The sequence below is a fragment of the Ambystoma mexicanum genome, chromosome 11 (assembly GCF_040938575.1).
Source record: "Ambystoma mexicanum isolate Mex_15411 chromosome 11, UKY_AmexF1_1, whole genome shotgun sequence".
In the NCBI taxonomy this organism is placed as follows: domain Eukaryota; kingdom Metazoa; phylum Chordata; class Amphibia; order Caudata; family Ambystomatidae; genus Ambystoma; species Ambystoma mexicanum.
This window is the reverse complement of record NC_090934.1, coordinates 723,084,148-723,105,154: the sequence shown is the minus strand read 5'-3', so window position 1 is coordinate 723,105,154 and position 21,007 is coordinate 723,084,148. Positions and strand designations below refer to the sequence as shown.

At 43.7% G+C, this 21,007-nt stretch overlaps 1 protein-coding gene across 12 annotated transcripts in view; it reads right to left on the bottom strand.

Annotated features, from left to right (window-relative positions):
* PPFIBP2 (PPFIA binding protein 2) overlaps nucleotides 1–21,007 on the bottom strand; it is a 1,806,653-nt gene that overhangs the window by 729,374 nt on the left and 1,056,272 nt on the right. For all 12 annotated transcript variants that reach the window (XM_069623590.1, XM_069623589.1, XM_069623593.1 and 9 more), the window contains one exon: nucleotides 821–952. In XM_069623590.1, the coding sequence (XP_069479691.1) occupies nucleotides 821–952 (132 nt within the window). The remainder of the gene's footprint in view (nucleotides 1–820; nucleotides 953–21,007) is intronic.

The window sequence follows — 21,007 nt, the reverse complement described above, 5'->3', positions numbered from 1 at the left end:
TCCTCTCTGCTTTTCAGATCATGTGCTTTTAGAAGGTCGAAAATGATCCATCCGCCTTCTTTTGAGTGTCCCATGGTCTGATTGAATTTCACCTGTTTTCTGCCAGCTTCGCCGGCTGTACCTCATATTCATTGTAACGTGTTATGCAGCACAACAGGTGACAGCGCATGCATAATTTTATTTTACCACAATTTGAACGTTGCACCTTGGGGTGGGGGGCCTCATGCAGCAACTTGACGATCAGCATGATCACTCGTTAAAGACCCCTCTATGGTCTATAAGTTTTGAGGAGGACTCAAATCAATAAACATGGCAAGTAAATCAAAGTTTTGTTTTGCAAGTTCTTAGGCATCCTTGACTGAACCGTTAATATGGGTCATCCGACAAGTTATCATACAACAGTAAGGTTTTGACAAATAAGTCAAATTTGGGAAGACACATGCAAAATGGTTTACTAGTCGAAAGGTTGTGACTGATCTATATACATGCGTATGGCCATGATAGTAGTTTTGTGCAGTAATAAGTTTGATACTTTCCTAAAGTCTGCAAGTGAATTTCCCAACATTATTTGTTACAGTTAGTGGAAAAAGGAAGCAGGGCTTCCCCTCCCTTTATTACTGCTCACTGAATGCTGAAGGCCATTCCACTCAAAATAGGGCTCTTGGAGCCCGACAGGAAATTATTCAGTTATAAATGATGAAATTCAGTTTGGAAAGGAAGCCAAGTACCGCGCGCAAAGGCTTTGTTTGGCTTTGCTGGAGTATTTCACGGATAATGGGAAGACATAACAAGAGGAACACAGAATGAAGAGAACACTAACCTCGGCCCTGTTGTGTTTTTCCTGGAAGCCATTCTGCTCGTTCTCCAAGCCAACCAACTTGATCTTAAGGTCAGAAACCTCAGTCATTAGGTCAAGCTTCTCGGTCTCCAGCGATGTGCGTTGCATTAGCTCCTGCAAAACAACCAAAACAGCTAATTGTTAGATGGCTCACATACTGTCAATTCAGTCCAACACCGTCCTTCCTTAACGGCATTTAAAGAAGTATGATTTATTTTAAGGTTGCCACCTGGTCCAACTACTATGCTGCCTACCTTTGATGAAATTCCCGGCCTAAGACCTTAGATTAACTGAAATTCCCAGAAAAAAAGTTTATGTTTTAATAATACTAAATCCAAAGTTCAGTAGTAGTGCTCAAATGCCAAATGGAAAGTAGAACTCTTCTTCTAAAGGCAAGATGTTTCGGTCTAGTTGCTGCTGCGTTGCGTTGAGGAAGGATCCTTTAATATTGCTTTGTCACTTGATTAGAAATTGTGCGTTTCATGTTAAATCACTATCTTCCAATTAAAGTATGCATAATATAAATTGGGAGAGGAATAAAACAAAGTGTACAGCATGTTTTCGAGTTGTGACCCAAAAGAATCGTCCCACAGAGCCTGGTTCTGTAATCTGCCCTCACCCCGCACAGTTATATCGACAGCAAAGTTTGAGATGCTCCTGCAAGAATCAAAGTTTACCACAGAGCACATCTCTGCTTCTTTGAGCTTATTTAAAGCTGCATCACATACTAAACAAAAGCAATTTCGGAGGGTCCACCTTCTAAAGATTATAGGGTGCCTGTAAAATTGAGCCAAAAGCAATATGACATTTTACCTGCATATGTATGGATGAAAATATACATGGAAAGCATGTGGTGATGCCGTGTTCACAAGGACCACTTGATCCCACATTGATGAGCAAGCTGGCCGCATCATGGGCTAGGTTTAGCTCATGATCTCTTTTAGCTCTTCTGTCCATTTCTTGGTATACCTAGATAAAAGCACTAATACTAGCTTCCTTCTTCATTCAGAGAAAATATCATTACCTTTAAATACATTCCTGAATGTACATTTGTAAAGCAAAGGTAGATTCAGGCAAAGTGCTATTTTGGAACCCTCTCCCCACTTCTGCAAAGGGACCAGATTTTATGTTTTTAGGATCAATATGGAGTCTTCTGGTGGTGCCTTATACAGACACTAGAATTGCCTTATAGCAGAACCAGACCTGTAAAGAAGCTTTAGGCCTCGCTTACAAAGAATTCAACATTTTTAGAAATCAATTCAGTAGAGTGGCCATTGGTTAGCCCTTATCTACTTGTTGGCTAATGCTCTTCTATGCAGCCAGTCTCTGGTTACTGGAAAACCTCAGATCAAACAAGATTTTCATTGCATTCTGAGGCCCGAAATGGATAGCAGTCACACTATAGTGCTTGTGTCTTAAAGGTTGGTGTTGAATCTCTTGAGCCTTTTGCATGGGCATGGGCCCTCGCTCATGCTCTATGGGGATTACACAATTAGAAAGTTATTGAGAGCTGCACGATTCCCTTGTCACGCGTTCACCTATGACGAGCAGACACAAAATGGGATGTGTTCCATTCTTCACCAACAGGGGGTTTAGAGAAGAGGAATGCCTCACGCCATGGGAAAGGATTATTACCAAAGGGTACTCGACAGTGTTATTAGGCCCAATGATGATCAATGGAGAGGTTGCTAAGCAGTGCTGGGATTGTAGAATATACTAGAATGGGTTAGCAGCGGGACCCATCTAATGCAGTCTTCCGGGACCCAAGAGCAGTTCCGTGTTCCATTTTATGATATCACTTTATTTATTTATACAAATCACAGCCAATGCACAAAAACGGTTACAAAACGTAACATTGATTACATAGCAGAGGACATGGGTCCTTGACAATGGGGTGAGAGAATGTGACTTGAAGACCAGGTATTGCAGAAGTTGGAAACAAACCATGGACGAGGACAAGGCAGAATGACATAGGAGCGTGATGGTGGAGGAAGTGCTAAATTAAGGATGATGGTGTCATGGAAAAGTACTGTAGGGCTGTCCATGTGAGTCAGGAGAGAAGAAAGCAGGCTGATGCAGTAGCATGGAGTGCTAGGAAACAGGTTCTTGAGAAAGGAGGAGGGCTTTGAGGTTACATTTAAATAATGGGAGAGCGGAAGTAGTACGCAGAGGGAGAGGAAGAGCATTCCATATTAGGGGAGCGAGGAGTGGGAGAGAACGGCAAAAAGTGGGAGCTCAGGGGGGTCCAGTAGTGGCAAAGAGGTGAGTCAAGGATAATTGTAATGAGCGAGGGGAAAAGTAGGAAGTGAAAGGAGCAGGTAGGTAGGGTGTGGCAAGTCCATGGATAATTTTGAAGATAAGAAGAGGTTTATGTTTAGCCCTTCGTTTCATAGATGGCCAGCCAATATGGCGACAGGCAGAGAAGGTAGAGGACATGATCTATTGGCATATATATTGGTGTATTTTTTCCATGCTTACACTTGCCCTTAGCTAGTAGATCTGATTGGTGCTGGTCATTGACATCACATTCCCCAATGTGCTATGATGATCTTGGTTCTTAACTGGACCTCTCATCCAAATATTGCAAAACCTTTATGTGTTTAAGATGGCCCCTACAAATCATAAGACTTTTTACTACGTTGTTAAAACCTTCAAAGAGGACATTGGAGACCCCCCCAACCAGGGCCAAGAAGCACAGTCGACTGAAGCATCCATTAAGAGGTGTTAATCTGACCAGAAGGTAAAATGCTCAAAATCCGGCCTCTCATCCTTTTGAAGTCTAAGATATTAGTACCCTGGTAAAAATATTGGCCTTCAACGACTAGAGGGGATTCGGGTTTCTTACATGCATTATATGTTGGTGCATTAATGTTTATGCAACAGCAGTGTTTTGAAACTTTTGTGGTGGTGCTTCAGCACAGCACAAAGGCATAGCAACAGCTCATAACAAAATATCTCTAAGTCTAGCATAATAGGCATATTACGTACAGTTAAGAATAATGTTATAATCACCTAGTTATGACATCACAACTCTTCATGAAATACTCAGATAGTTGTCACATCACATAATAAGCCGATAGCTCTACAAATAGGGCACCACCTCTGATGAGGTAGAGCTGCCATTCGGCTCAAGGGTTCGATGCTCCACTTGGGAGGAAGAGCCTTTATGCTTCCAAGGTCGTAAATTGAGTATCATAAATGTGGGTAACAAAGCCAGTAACAAATGTTCTGAAACTGGCATTTCTGATATACAGCACAAATATCACAACTTTTTCCAGTCAAAATCCATGTCCCAAATATCCTTTGTAGGCCTCTGACAAAGGTCACCAAAGGACCGTTCCCCTCCCAATACCTATTGCCCTCAGAGGCTCATTCCCATGCAAGACATTTACCCTCTTTCCCAGTCCAAGATCGCTCCTTGGCCGAATGCTCATTGCTGTGCCCTAACCCATCCATGATCCAGAGCTCATCCCAACATCAAGGCACCTCCTGCCGGGGCCTATTCCCACTCTGAGGCTCATGCACTCACATCACTAAAGTCAGAAATAGGGAACTCTGTAAAATGCGGTTTACTCGAAAACCGTCCAACGGACTATCCCACTAAAATACTGTCTTTTGATAATCAGATAAAAAAATGGATAATGCTTTAATTTTGTTTTCTTATTATATAACTACCCCAAAGAGTACAACACATATAGACTAATGATTGTGAGTTACACCCTACACCATGCGCAGGTCATAGCTCATTTGAAAGCTGTATCTATATTTTTATGGTTGTTTGAGCTGAATAGATCATTGAAATCGCATATCAAGAGTGTATGTATCCTATATTATTCATTTAATTAGCCATATAACACACAGATCGTTTGTATTTTTTTGTGTTTGTTTATTATTTATATCGCGCACCGAACCCTAAGTTAACTGTGCACTTGAATGACTTAGGAGTTACATACAAGGTGAGGCAATACATATTGACAATATACGTTGACATGCAAATATAGCAGCAGAGAGGAACCCTGGTTACAGATGGGTCAGTGAGCAAGAGGAAATTCTATGTCAAGAAGGAGGCGAGCATTAAGCTTCATCTTTTATTTTCACTCTCCAGCAGTTTCAACAAATAATAACTTTGTAAACTTTTCTTTTTCAAAATTAACTTTTTTCTTTTTTTAAAGAATCTTTAAGTCCCATCATTCCAGTAGTCCCTTAGTCTCTGGCCATGTGACCTAGTCCTTTCGGTTCCTTTGTCCTTCCTCTTCTTTTCCTGCTCTCCAGAGATAAGTAACCAATTCATATATGCTCTGTGATATGTTGCATCTGTTTAGTGATTTGGCATAGTTATTAACGCTTGTAAGATACTAATATACCCCAGAAGTGCATGCGCGGTGCAGCGTTATATTTATATTCATATTGAATATTTAGATGTGAGGAATCTGCTGCCCCGTGCCGCTTTATCCGGCACCTCAGGGGCCTGCAGATTCCCCTCACAGAGTTCGTAGGACCCGCAGCACTGTGCTCGCGCCAGGAGCGAATAAACCCCCACCCTTGGGGAGGCAGAGTTAAGCGCGAGCAGGAAAACCCTTTCCTTCCCGCTCGCGTATCAGCTGAAGTAGCCCCCACCGTTGGGAGTGAGGAGCACGCGAGCGGGAACTCCGACATTCCGCCGCATAAGCAGAGAGCTCTAGCCCCCACCCCTGTAGGGGCAGAGACAGCGAGCGAGCACGGCTCACGTATAGAGGGAATCCCTCCATTAGCATTTAGAGCGAAACGCTCGCAAAGAGGAGCCCCCACCCTTGGGGAGGCGGGGCCTAACACGGGAAGCTCCGTGGGCAAGAGGAATTTGAAGCAGACTTCGATCGCTTCGCTACGGAGCAGGAATAAGCTCCAATTCACGTCCTATTACCTAGATTCTCACGTCCTATTACCTAGATTCGCTGGATAAAAGCATTATAAAGTGTAACTTTACACAAGGGATAGTAAAAGAGTCCCTGGAAAGACACTGCACAACCCCATACTTGGTGCAGATAAGGTGCAGCCTCGCAGAGTGGATCAGTGGATGTGCCACTACACCTTTCTAAGGTATTTTAAGGCACCTGACAGCACTAAAATGTCCAATTTTGAGGGGAGTGAGGAAGAACAGGGGGCAGTCTATCATGAAGACCTGGCCTACAGTTTTAAAGAAGTGCTGGGGGATTCACTCACAGAGGCAGTGGCTCAGGGAGTTAGAACCCTACAGGAGAGACTCCAGACCATCGAGCTATTTGTGAGTCAGAAAGATAGAAGCACCAAAGAAAGCACGTCCACTAGGGTCGCAGCAAAGGGCCCAAAGGGGTGTAATACGGCCCGGAAGAGCAAAGACTCTTCTGACCCCCCAGGCCAGATGGAAGGGGCAGGGACAATGGGCCCAGAGGCTTCTGACGCTTTCAGCAAACTAAGGGAAGAATTAATGAGGAAATTGCAGGTGCTGAGCTTCGAGACCCCCCTACCCAGGGGATGATAATATGGGCAACATAGAGGAAGGTTTCCCCGAAGAGGAACCACAGGTATCCCCGAACTCCTCACAAGAGGAAGCAGATAATGAAGGGGACGAGGAAAGCCAGCCTCCTCCGAAGAAAAGGCTCAGAAAACTGAACAACCTAGAAGAGGATGAAACCTCTGATATGTTCCAGCCTGAAAAGATAAGAAATCCCAGGTCATCTGAATGGGTGCCCTCACAGAGGGTAGCGAAATACATGACGCAGAGGCTGCGTAAAGCGTTAGAGAAGGAGGTCAGGCAGAGGATGATAGCGGAGTGTCCGAGACTAGACTTACCGGGCAAAGTAGCAGAAGCCCCGGAACTCGACCCGAAAATGCTTTCCTTCGTCTCTAAGTCAAACAGAGACCCCAGGAAAGGGATTGACCGTTCCTGGAAAAGCTGCCAGAAAAAAATCCTTGACATAGCTGGTCCATTAGCGAAAATTATGGACCTAGCAGAGCAGGCTAAGGACACTGGAGAGGAAGTAGATCCAGGAGTCCTAGCAAACTGGGCGCAGAGGGCTGTATGCCTATTAGGCAACGCTAATTGTGCAATTTCATCAGAACACAGAAGAGGCCTCCTGCTCAAAATTGACAAGAAACTAGGAGATCTGTCGTCTTATGAGGCAGGCGAGGCAGCTCAAGGACTCTTGTTCGGCGACACATTTGGCAAAGAAATGGGGAGGTTCGTGGGAAGATATTCCTCCCTAGAGAAGGCCCAATCGTCAATGAAGAAAATATTCCCCGAGAGAGTTTTTGGCGGGACCGGTCGGTTCAGAGGCCGAGCGACCAGTCGCTTCCAAGCGTTCAGAAGGCCTCAGGGAAATAGAAATAACTATTGGGACAACAGACAACCAGACTCATTTTTTCCACCAAGAGGTTGTTTCCCTAGAGGAAGGAGAGGCAGAGGACAGGGAAGAGGACACAACTTCCCCACAGGTGAGAGTTTGCAAGTACCCTCCAATTGGGGGGAGGACAGCGATATTCTGGGAGAACTGGCGTACACTTTCCAGCGACGCCTGGGTTCTACAGACAGTGAAAGGCATGTATATAGAGTTTATAGCGACCCCCACGTAAGGTCAGACACCCCGTACTCTAGCCGCGACACAAATAGAGAAAAGGTTATTACACGCAGGATTACAGAAGCTAGCAGAGAAGCAAGTGATAGAGCAATGCGAAACATTCCCCAAATTTGTGAGCAACATGTTTTTAGTCCACCGAAAGGACAAAGTAAGGCCTGTAATAAACCTAAAGAACATGAACAGATGGGTAGTTTACAACCATTTCAACATGGAAGGGACCCATCAGCTCAGGGATACACTCAGGCAAGACGACTGGTTAGCGAGGATAGATTTGAAAGATAACCTGACGGTACCAGTAAACAAAGATTTTCGCCCCTTCCGAGCATTCGACTGCGATGGGCAATTATGCCAGTTTGCCACGATGCCGTTTGGACTGGCATCGGCGCCATGGGCATTCACGAATATCATGAAACCAGTAGCAGCTGCGATCAGGGAGAAAGGGATATGTATGATTATTTATCTAGACAACATCCTTCTGATGGCCAGCTGCAAGGAGATACTCCTTTATCAAGCCAACTGGGTGGTGAAGCTCCTGACGTCCCTGGGATTCCTAGTGAACCAGGAGAGATCGGAGATGAAACCAACCAAGAGGTTAGAATTCCTAGGGTTTGTCATAGATACCAGGACAGCAATCCTAGAACTTCCAAACAGAAAGATAAGAGACATAAAAAGAGAGTTAAGAGCATGTCTCAGCAAAACAGTGATATCGCTTTGCACAATAGCACAAGTGGTAGGCTTGTTAGCAGCCTCGATACAAGCGATATTTCCAGGCCCGCTGCATTATCGAGCTCTGCAAAGGTTGAAAATAAGACACCTGCAGCCGGGTCTGCATTATCACCACTTAGTACACATAGACCAGCAATCTAGGACAGAGCTACAGTGGTGGTTAGCGAACATGGAAGCCTGGAACGGAAGAGCCATATTCAGCGACCGTCCAGATCTGATAATAGAATCAGATGCCAGCAGAGCAAGCTGGAGAGTTCGATGTGGAGATCTCCAGACAGGAGGGAGGTGGAGCTCGAAGAACTCCAGCTGCACATCAACTGTCTGGAACTGTTAGCTGGATCCTTTGCGATCAAGGCTTTTATGAAAGGAAAAGTGAACTCCTGTATTCTGCTGAAAATGGACAACATTTCAGCAGTCAAGTACATAAATCACTTAGGTGGGACAAGATCCAAATTGTTGGTGGAAATAGCCAAGGAGTTTTGGCACTCCTGCCTGGAATCAGGGATTTCAGTAGTAGCCGAATACCTTCCAGGGTCGCTGAATGTGATAGCGCACTTGAATTCCAGATACCTCTCAGACTCCAGCGATTGGATGCTGGAGCGGGGAATAGTCCGACGGCTGGAAGAACTTTGGGGACCAGTTCACAAAGATCTGTTTGCGTCCAGACTGAACGCACAGAAAGAGAGATTCTTAAGCTGGAGATTAGACCCAGCAGCAGCCGGGGCGGATGCTTTCCTGCAGGACTGGAGAGAGCAGACACTCTACGCCTTCCCGCCATTTATAATGATGAGCGGGGTACTGGCGAAAGTGCGCAGAGAAGCGGCGAGCCTAATAGTGGTGGCTCTGATATGGAAATCTCAAATATGGTTACCGACACTCATGGAACTGCTAATAGACTACCCGAGACTACTACCCCAAGGAGTGAGCCTGCTCACGGACCCAGTTGGGTCATATCACCCTCTGTGAGTGAAGGGGACACTGCCACTGATGGCGTGCAGGATAGCAGGAGACGCTGGAATCTCCTGGGAATTTCGGTGCAAGCTGCAAGCCTCATTGCCGAGTCCTGGGCACCCTCTACCAGAAGGAGCTACGACGCAGCTTGGAACATGTGGTCGACATGGTGCAGAAGGAGAAGTATTCATCCCGTTTCTGCCCCTCTAGTCGAGATACTAAATTTCCTAGCAGAACTCTTACAAGACGGTAAAGCATACAGGACTAAAGGAGTCTATAGGTCTGCAATTTCAGCAGGACACCTGCCGTTGGAAGGAATACCAGTAGGAGAGAACGTAGCCGTGATAAGACTTCTAAAAGGGATTAGATTTAGGAAACCTCCACAACCGAAGTACGGCACTCTATGGGACGTGTCCGTAGTATTGAAACTACTAGCAGATTGGCCCAATAACAAATATCTGTCCCTGGGGCAGTTGTCCGGAAAACTAGCTATGCTCCTGTGCATGGTATCATGCAGGAGAATAGCAGACGTAAAAGCATTGGAGATCAATAGAAAAACTTACGGGCTAGAAGGAGTGACATTAAATCTAGCCAGAAGGACCAAAACAGATTCTTCTACAATCACATACCCATACATGCAAGACCACCCTAAATGGTGCGTAGCTACATGCATTAAGGAGTACGAGAGTAGAACAGAAGAAATGAGACCGGTAGGGACAACCCAACTTCTAATAGCATACAGGAAACCACATAAAGGAGTAGCAACACCCACTATAGCGCGATGGGTCAGAGACATCATGAGCCTCGCAGGCATTGGCATGTCCAAATTTGGAGCGCATTCAGTCAGAGGTGCGATGGCCTCAAAAATACTAGGGCAAGGTGCAGCTTTGCAGGACGTCATGAAAGCAGCAGATTGGGCTAGCGATACAACGTTTAGGACGTTCTATTTTAATCAACACAATAGCGGAAGCAGTAGTAAGAAGCTTTGAACAAGCTTAATGCTCACCTCCGTCTTGACATAGAATGAAGATTCCCCCTGCTAATAGTGTAGGGAGCTCTTCATTCTATTAAAGACAAGGAGGCGAGCATTAACTTCCCGTCCCAAATCACAAAGTGATGTAATAATAAAGTAAATGAAATGATGCACTGTTTATAATTAACATGATTATTTCTTCCAGAATAGTGTGTGTATTTCCCGCCCTAATATATACAATTTGTTTCTTCCTGGCTTTAGGGGATGCGCAAAAAAACTGCTGAAAGCCCTATAAACAACAAGTTGCTTGGAGTGAGCTCGCAAGTTCGAATGTGAGAGACCGATCCGGCATACAGCAGGAAGTTCATATCAAGTTGACCAGTTGGTTACACAGTTGGAAAAGGATTGCGGTTCAAGCAGTCAAAGAAGATGAAGGACAAAGGAACAGGAAGAACTAGGTCACATGGCCAGAGACTAAGGGACTACAGGAATGATGGGACTTGAAGTTTCTTTAAAACATTTTTTTTTTAAAAGTTCATTTTGAAAAAGAAAAGTTTACAAAGTTATTATTTGTTGAAACTGCTGGAGAGTGAAAATAAAAGAAGATGAAGCTTAATGCTCGCCTCCTTGTCTTTAATAGAATCAAGAGCTCCCTGCGCTATTAGCGGGGGGAATCTTCATTGTACAGCAACTTAACTAAACAGTGATATGATATGATATGATATGATATGGCATTTATAACGCGCCTATACACAAGTGTTTCAAGGCACGATGAGGCAAGGGGGGAGAACAAAAGGAGGACAGACAACGATCATACTAGGCCAGGTGTCATTCAGATCGCGCAAGTGCATTGGAATGGGGGAAAGGAAAAGTGCGAGGGGGATGGGGGAGGGGAAAGTGCAGTACATGGGAAGTGGAATAAATAAGATAAATAAAACACATAAAACAGCCAGCTGGTGGCAAGTGCAAGGAAGTGCAGACAAAGTGCTGGAAAGGGGACTGAAGGGATACAGAAAATGGTCCCCAAGTGCAGAGGTTACCAAGAAGGCAGTGCAGGTGGGTAGTTGACGGGGCCTATGCCAGAGATCAGAAAAGGGGTGGCCAGGTAACCAGTGCAATTACAGTCAGGAATTCAGCAAGGGAGGGGAGGAGAGAAAGCAGAAGCAAAGAGGAAGGTTTTGAGGTGTTTCCGGAACTGGAGATGGTTCTCCTCCCTCTGGAAGGCTGTTCCAGAGAGAGGCCCCTGCCGAAGAGAGTGATCTGCCACCAACTCGTTGCTTGGAGAAGCGTCTGACCCTGAGTGAGTTGGAGGCAGATGAGCGAAGAGCTCGAGAAGGAAGATGTTTAGGAAGAGAGAGTTGAAGGTATTGCGGCCCCAGACCCCAGAAGGCCTTGTGTACAATGTAGAGGGTTTTGAATTTAATCCTCGCAGCCACTGGAAGCCAGTGCAGAGATTTCAGTCCTGGAGAGATACGATGCCTGGGCTTGAGGCCAAGGACAAGTCTTGCAGTCCTGTTCTGAATAAGTTGCAGAGGGCAGAGAGTGGAGGCATGACAATTTAGATAGAGGCTGTTACAGTAGTCCAGCTTGGTGAGGACCAGGGCTCTGGAGACAGTGAGCTTCTGGGGGAAGGATAGAAAAGGAAGAATACCTCTAAGGAGGTGCAGCTGGTAGTGTGGCCTCTTAGAGACGTCAGAGATGTGAGGGGAGAAGGAGAGTGCAGAGTCGAAGATGACCCCGAGGTTTTTTGCCTTGCAGGTGGGAGAGGGAGGAGGGCCAAGAGAGGCTGGCCAGAGAGCTGCATGGAAGGAGGGAGTGGGTGTGCCGATGAGTAGAATCCCAGTCTTACTGGCATTAAGGCAGAGGTCGTTGGCGGCACACCAATCCTGGATGGTAGACAGACAGTCAGAGATGAGGAGAAGGAGGAGGCTCCATAGTCAGATAGACTATGGTTCAGGGAGAAGTGGGAGTAACATCTAAAAGTATGGTTTTTTTACTCAACCAGTCTTTTATTTTAGCTTTAAAAGTGAGGAAGGAAGATTCTTGTCTGAGGGGAATGGGTATGGAGTTCCATCGTTTGGCAGCTTGGACTGGGAAGCTGGCGCATCCAGTAGTTCTTAGGCTGAACCTTGGAACCATAAGGCTGCGAGAGTGGTCCGATCTGGTGGTATGGGAAGGTTGGTGTTTGCAGATTTTATCGGACAGATATTTAGGAGTGGAGTTTGTGAGGCATTTGTAAGTGATAGCCAAGTTGCGTAGTGTGATTCTATCATGGATAGGCAGCCAGTTGGCGTTATGTCTAATCGTGGCGATACGGCTGGATCTGGGTAGACTGAGTGCTGCTCTCAGTGAGTTGTTCTGGAGGACCTGGAGCCTGTTTAAGTTATATTCAGAGGAACCTAGGAATAGTGTGTTACAGTAGTCTAGTTTAGACAATGCCAGTGCTCTGGCTAGCGTTAGGCAGCTGCTAGTGGATAGGTATGATTTGCAGCTGTAAATCAGTTTATTGGTGTATGCTGTGGAAGTCGCCACACTGCTGACTTGTTTTTTAAGGGACAGTGTTGAGTCAAGGTAGACCCCCAATGTTTTTATCTCTTTGGATACAGTGATCACGTTACAATCAATGTTAAAAGATGAGTAACTGGGGTCAAGTTTATTTAATCGTGCCTGTATGACAACGATCATTAACTTAGTCTTATCGTCATTGAGAAATAAGCTGTTGGTGGCCATCCATGCTTGGATTTCCAGGTAAATATCATTCAGTAGTTTTGAATCTTGGTCGTAACATCCAGTGAGGGGGATGAGGACTTGAGTGTCATCCGCATAGTTGGTGTAGATGACACCCAATTTGTCCAGACGATCGAATAGTAGCTTTGTATATATATTGTATAATGTGGGTGGACACACACAAGCCTTCAGGGACTCCACAGAGTGTTGGTGTTGGATCTGCTGAGGCTGAGGGGGAGAAAACTCTGGTGGTCCGATTGGAGATAAAGGAGTTAACCCAGTCCGAAGCATTAGTGGAGAATACTGCTGCTGTGGTGCTTAGTGAGAATTTGGTGGTCGACGAGGTCGAAGGCACCAGATAAATCGAGGTGTAGGGGTATTGCTAACTTGCCATTGTCATTCGCCTCGTCCATTTGAATCTTAAGGTCAAGGAGTGCAGTCTCGGTACCGTGTCTGGGCCTGAAGCCCGATTGTCTGAGGCCTAGAAGTTTGTTTTCCGCTAGGTGCTTCTGAATTTGCAAATAGGCCACCCAGTCCAGGATTTTTAGAAGGAAAGGGACGGTAGTGATGGGCCTATAGTTGGTGGGGATATTTGGATCAGGGTTGTTTTTTTTTTAAAAGAGGGGAGTAACCCATGCTGGCTTGAGATTGTTTGGTACCTGGTTGGGTGAGAAGGACGCATTTATCAGGGTGGTGATGAAAGGGGCTAGGTTTTTTGCTCCATCCTTGATGATGGATGCTGGGCAGAAGTCCCCCTGGCAGTGAGAGGGATTAAGACTTTTTATGATGTCTTCTACCTCCTTAGGTGTTACATGGGAGAAAGTGAAGGGAGTGCAGGTAGGTGGATATTTTAATAAATCCGGTGCAGAGTGGGATCCATTTGGGAGGCTCACCTTTTTGGATTTAATCTTGTTTTGTAGGAGGGTGATTTTGTCGGCAAGGGCTTGCTGGATTTTTGTGCACCATTCTGCATCTTTAATGCAATCCTGTGAGGGAGGTGCTGGGACTTCAAGCTCTTTTAGGATGCTGAAGAGCTCCTTAGTACTTGATTTGGCATTGTGGATTCTGGAGTTATAGGCTTCTTTTTTTGCAGATAGGATAGCTGCTTTATAGATTGAGGAGGCGGACGTGAATGCACTTTTGTTGGTGTTGGTGGGTGAATGCCGCTAAGTGGATTCCGCTGATCTTTTGGCGTTTGAGGATTTTTAGATCTGGGGTGTACCATTTATTGAGGTGTGCGATGGGTATCACTTTTCTTAGTTTGAGTGGTGCTCCGATATCTAACGCTAATTTAAGGGTATCGTTATAAAGGTGTAGCTGTTTGATAGGGTCGAGGCTGATGAACTTGGACTCGTCGAGGATGTTGTTGATGATAGGCTGGAGGTTATCAATGGTGATGCTACGACAGTTTCTCGAAAGGGTGGGGGGGCTGATGTGGCTTTGGAAGGGGTGCATCCATGAATGGAGAACAGGATGGGGTGTTGATCTGACCAGGCTACTGGGTTGTTTTAGAGAATGGTAATGAGGCAGTTGAGGTCTGACACCCAGTCCAACGTTCGCTCTTTGGAGTGTGTTGGTGTTGTCACTCTGTGTTTGAAGCCCTGATTTGTGATGGCGTTTTCCACAGCTGGGGCATGAGGGTCGTTGGGGTCCTGAGGACCAAGGTTGAGGTATCCTAGGAGGATGGTTTGGAATCCGATTTTGGTGTTGGTGGAGAGGAGATTTGTGCGATCTTCCTCAAAAGAAATAGTTGATAGTTGTAGTTGATTCTTCTATAATACCCAAAACCTGTGTACTGTTCAATACAACAATTGTACCACTTGCCAATTTTTTACATTTTTTTATCCATAAACCCAACTACAGATCATGTGTCTTGACAGACATACAATTGTGTTTATATGCCGCCTGTGTGCAGTTTGGTAACTCCACATCCTGAAACATTAAAAAATGTTTCATTGAATTTACCCATAGGTCAATTGTTTACACATATTCACCCAAACGCCAACATGTGTATGGACCCAATATAGGTCCTAGTCAAGACTGGGCTTTTATATATAAATGCCAGCAGTTGTACCCGTGCTTCGCACAGTAATTACTACTAAAAACAAAAAGAATTAGACAAAAGGTATAGTTATATGTTGTACTCATTGTCTACACCATAGACCCTACCCAAATGTCATATTTCAGGTTTGTAGAATGTTGGGAAGTATGAAATTTCTCACAGACGCAAACACATATCCACCCATTTCCCTTTTATATATAGAGAGATAATCGGACGCTTTGATAGCGTGTTTGTTAAAAGACCAAGAGCAGTAATATACAATTAGAGTTAAGGTAAGCAATAGAGAAAAAGACAGCAGCAAATTGTCTTAACAAAAACAAGATTAAATTAAGTGATATTGCTTGAGAAATAAAAGTGGATTTCTCATCAATTCAATGGAATCACCACCACACCAACTGGCTGTTACGATGATACTTTTGATGTTACTCTCCTCTATGCGCATGCTCACCAAGTGATACCATCTCCCAGTATACTAGTTGTGAATAATGGTGGATAGAACTTTTAAAAACGACCTAAGCTGAAGATTCGATGAGTGCGAATTTCGCTATTGGTGATTATTAATAGTCTTATTTATACTAGTGTTCACACATAAGTGAATTTGGTGTGATGGATTTTTCACCTACTATCAGTGCATTCTGCTAGTTCTCTCCTGGAATCAGGAGACACTTATGCTGTTCTCTGATGCTGTGAAAGTAAAAAAGTACATGTTGTTATTATCGTGTACCCGTGTTACTAAATTAAGGTGAGTTCATGTATCCATTCTCACCTTTTGGACTTGAATAATTGTATATTCTTCGCCAAGATATTAAAATGGCTGTTCCTTTGTTTGCTCCTAAAAAGCAAGAAAAGAAATGCAGATTTGTATACCACCCTGGGCATATTTCGATTGTGTTTTGAAATGGTCAGCTATAACATACCCATTTATAGTCCCAGATGGATATTAGTGAGGCTCCATTATTAGTGGCTCCTCTGCTGATCAGGCAGTCCATGTGCTTTCTCAGCGGCCGCCATTTTGGTTTTGTGTTTATATATAATGGATGACGTGTAGCGTACGTGATATGTTATGGAACAACATTTTAGATATTGCCATTCCATGATTAATCACTACATTATCCCATCCATTATTAGAAACAGTTACCTGATCATATTATCTAATCAGACTGATCTACACTATCCATAATTGGTATATGAGATTTTTGTAAAGTAAACAATAATTGTATTATTTGCTTCATGATATTTTATTAAAACTGAATGTAATAGAATATTTCTGACCCGTATATTACTTGTGCTGATTACTTGTTAATTTTCATCACTAAGCTTGGCTCAAACAATGTCACTGTATAACCTTTCCGTACCTCCCCCTTGAGAATATGCAACCACTAGTTAAGTCTACACCTTATTGCTGTCAAGGGGGTGCCGTATATTTAACATAGTGGCAGTACTAGAAGTATTATAAACTGTGGAGTGATTCAGTCTGTGTTTGATTATTTCTAACATTTACTACTCTCAAAAACTGCATATATATATATTGTGTATATATTGTTTTGTTCGCTCCCCGAGGTGGTACATACACCCTGATATGCTGGGCTTATCTTTATAGTAATTGCCGACTGGTTAGGCCCAAAGGGCCAGTGTTGGTGGGTGATGATTCCATAAAAATGCCATTGTCACAGCCAGCATCCCTATCACAGCAAAATAATCATTAATTCCTGGTATACCTATTATCACTGATACATGCTCTTATGCTTCACACTATAATACTCAGCCATTCACCGTATGATATGATTTTTTATTTGTATCGCGCTCATACACAAGTGTTTCAGAGCACAACCAGGCAAAGGGAGGGGAACAGGGAGAACAGGAACAATAATCTTACTAGGCCCACTGACGTTAAGAGCGTGCAAGTGCATGGGAAATGGAACAGGGGGAAAGCGCATGGAAGGGGGGAGAAGTGGAAAGTGTGGATAAGAGGAGAGAACAGAATAAATATTAAATAAGTAAAATAAATAAATAAAGGTGATAACTGTGGTAGTGCAGCCAGCAAGTGGCAAGTGCTGGGTTAGTCGGATAGGGTATATCTGATAAGTGCAGAAGAAAAGTGGGTGGGGGACTGTATGGGTACAGATACAGAGCCCAGTGCAAGTGGTGGCCTGGAGGCAGTGCAGGAGGGTGGCAGGGTGAGCAGATACCTGGGCCCGAAGGACAGAAGGTGGGCAGGAGCACAGTGCAGAGAGAGAGAGAAAAGATCAGCATGGGAGAAGAGGGGAAAAGGCAGAGCGGAAGAGGAAGGTCTTGAGGTGCTTCCGGAACCAGAGATGGTTCTCCTTAAGTTTAAAGGTGGCAGGGAGGCTGCCCCCAGCACGTTTCTTTAAAAAAACTACTGACCCGGAGTTAGAAGTAGAGGAGCGAAGGGCTCGAGAGGGGAGGTATTTATAGAGGGATAGTTGAAGGTATTCTAGACCCAGATCCCGGAAAGCCTTGTGGACAATGCAGAGGGTTTTAAATGTAATCCTTGCATTCACTGGGAGCCAGTGGAGGGATTTCAGAGCTGGAGAGATACGATCCCAGGGCTTGAAGCCAAGGACAAGTCTTGCAGTCCTGTTCTGGATTAGTTGGAAAGGGCGGAGAGTGGAGGCAGTTAGATTTAGAAAGAGGCTGTTACAGTAGTCCAATCTAGAGAGAACCAGAGATTGGGAGACAGTGAGCTTCTGATGGAAGGAGAGGAAACGCAGAGTACCTCTGAGGAGGTGCAGTAAGAAGTTTGATTTTTTAGAGACGTCAGATGTGTGAGGAGAAGGACAGTGTAGAGTCAAAGATGACGCAGAGGTTCTTAGCCTCGCTGGTGGGGGTAGGAGGAGGGCCAAGGGAGGCCGGCCAGAGAGTGAGGGGAAAGGAAGGTGAAGGTGTCCCAATGAGGAGGAACTCATGTTCGCATTTAGATAAAGATCATTGGCGGCACACCATTTTTGAATGGCGGTTAGGCAATCAGATGAGGGAGAGGAGGTGGCAGAAGGAAGCCTGAAAAAGAAATGGGTATCCTCAGCATAGCACTGTAAATTTGAGCAGAAAATGGAAATACAGTAGGCGACAGTTGCCAGGTAATGGTTGAAAAGCCATGGCGAGAGTTTAGACCCCTGGGGACATCACAGGTAGAGAGGGAGATAGAAGATATCTCCCACTCTTACCATACCATAATCTTTTCATGCTTAGTCTTAAGGATAACATGTACTTAACTCATATCTCCATCATTGCCACGTTGTTTAGCTAGTGCCTCGTAGTGTCAAATTCATTTCTCTTAGCAATGTTACATAATACCGAAGTATATTGCCAGCATAATGTCGATTACTTATATATTTCTTGAACCTGTGCCCTTGCCACATTATTTAAGGTTCTCAGTAGCCTATAGGGGCAATACTTTCTAGCGCCATACAAGTCTACATCTAAACCTGGCCAATCTCAGTCAGACTTCCTGGTATTTCACACACATTTCTTGTGATTATCAATGTATATGCCTTGCAATATTGCCATAGATGCAACAGATTGGTTACTGGTTGGAATGGGCTATTGCCTAATAAAATCCTTATTATAATTGTCAGAAATACAGTCATATTTATTATTATATGGGCAAGAAGGTGTCACAAGAATACCCCCATCTCATTGTCCATGTTAAATCCATCCGTTGTTGTTCTCAATCTACAGAGGAGTTTCAACTCCAATTGTCGCAACCTTAGCTCTTGAATTCCTCCTCTTTTGCCAACAGTTTCTTTCTGTAGCCCAATGTATCTAATTCACAACTTGTCATCCATTTGGTGGGCTGTTTGCCAATGGGTCACCAAGGGAAATCTTTGGTCTTGGCTGACAAGGGTTGCCAAGTGCTCAAAAATTCTCACTCTCAACTCCCTGATCGTGCTCCCTAAATATATTTTGTTATATACACAGATAATAGCGTAAACTACAAACCTGGTCCAAAAATTAGATATTTAATATCTAGCCTTATACTAGTGTCTGTCTCAAATGACTTAGTGTTGGGCTAAGCATATTTGTACATTGTGCAACTACCACATTTGTAAAATCCCATGCTAGGTGTTTGTAATCAGGGTATCCCAGTGCTTGTGGTGTCTGTCCCCACCTGCATGAAAAAGAAACTTGGTTTATTCCTCAATGCAGGGGCCTTAGTATAAATGACACTTGGTTTCTGGTCAATACATCCCCGTAGGTCTTTATCCATTTGTAGCAAATGCCAGTGCTTTATTTTTTCAAAACTGCATAGAACACCTTATCGTCCTTGCAGTATCTAGTGATTACTTTGCATGACTAAAGGGCTTTGTCTTTCTTACTTTGGGTGTCAAAGTGGCCTCTCTGCTCATGCTTGTAGTTTTATGACATGCTTTGGACACACAAGCCTCTGGGGAACCTATCTCCAAACATCTCTTTTATAAAATAAAAGCTCTCATTCTTGATTAAAATTGACATTTTCAATGCAGTTTCTGTTTGCCCTGATAAATTCCCCCACTGGGACATTATTGATGACACCTTTCTGATGGCACCTCGCATTTGCCTAAAACCTACCTTTTGAAACATAAATGTGCAAATCAACAATTTTGTGATCACTATGATGTGTGAAAGTGATGCCAAAAGAGTTGGTATTTAGCTGTTCCACAAACTCATTGAACTGTATCTAATTTCCTTTCCACATTATCAAAACATCTATGAATCTGTGCCACATAACTATATTGGCTGTTCAATATATACATGCATATCTTCAAATTGTCACATTTACAGGTTGGCCAATTAAGTGCATATTTTGAACCCAACGCAACACCACTGGTTTGTTGGTAATATGCATTCTTAAACAGAAACATGTTGTGCTCCAGTGTGAATTTTAACAATTGTTTAATCATCACAATGTGATATTAGTACATACCTGAACTGTTCCTGAAAGTGTAATCTATGGCTTGTATTGCCAGATCACGTTTGATCTAAGTGTATAGTGCCTTCACATCTATGTTCACCAATAGGAACTCTGTGTTCTATATTAAATTTGTTAGGTTCTTCAAACTGTGTTTTGTTTTACTTTCACAGTATAAAAGAACAGCATAGGTATCTCCTGATTTGGGGAGAGAACTAGCAGAATTCATTAATAGGTGAGAAAAGCATCCAGAGTCACTTACGTGTGAGAGGTTATACAAGAACACAGGCAACTACATGGTAGCCCCTAAAGAATGCTCTGTAATGGTTTTTGAAAAGAAACATGTTGGGCATAGAACCTGCAAGCAATTCGCAATATTCAGGAAGTTGTGTTTTGCATGTCTGTTTTTTATACAAGTCTGTTTTTCTTTGTTTCTATTCATTATATTGTGTTGTTGTCCATGATATTAATTAGCTAGTGGTACATGGATTACAATTCAACTGCTCACTATTGTCACTTGGTGATTGATGGGTAATTTGGTCTTGATACAATACATGTTTTTTATATTGTGCATCCATTGGTAGGAGTTCATTTCTTGTATATTTGTTCTGCATTGGGAGTGCATATTTCTGTTTTGAGGTTCATGCAATATACCTCTATCATTGTATGCATATATATATATATGGGTGTTAGTCCTAGCAGTGCACAGTGGTAGCGCGAGTTATGGTTGCGTAGCGTACCATAACTTGCTACCATAACGTCCCTGTAGCAAGGTTTTCCTATTGAATTTCATAGGTTTTGTAGTGGTGCAACTTAACCATAATGTCCCTTTAACAGGATTTTTTGTTAGTGAATTTCATAGGTTTTTAATAGTGCACTGTAACCATAACAATGCTTTAGGCTAGTTGTTTAGGACGGTACTTTAATTATAACATTAGTATGTTATAGTTTGTGCAAGAAAGACTATAGGGTTTAAGGTGCACAAGCAAACCATAGTGTCCCTGTAATAATGTGACTTTCACTGAATTGCATTAAATGTTTACAGGATACGCTTAGTGTGTAAAGATGTACTGTGCAACATACGGAAGCCAGAGGCTGTATAGTAAAAGGCACAATGTTTGGGAACACTGCGTCTGTTTGCAGAGATTGGGTTGAGTCCAACATGCCCAGAAAGGGAGGGGGGTCATAAAAAGTTGTAACATTCAGCAAAGACAAAAAAACATAGACA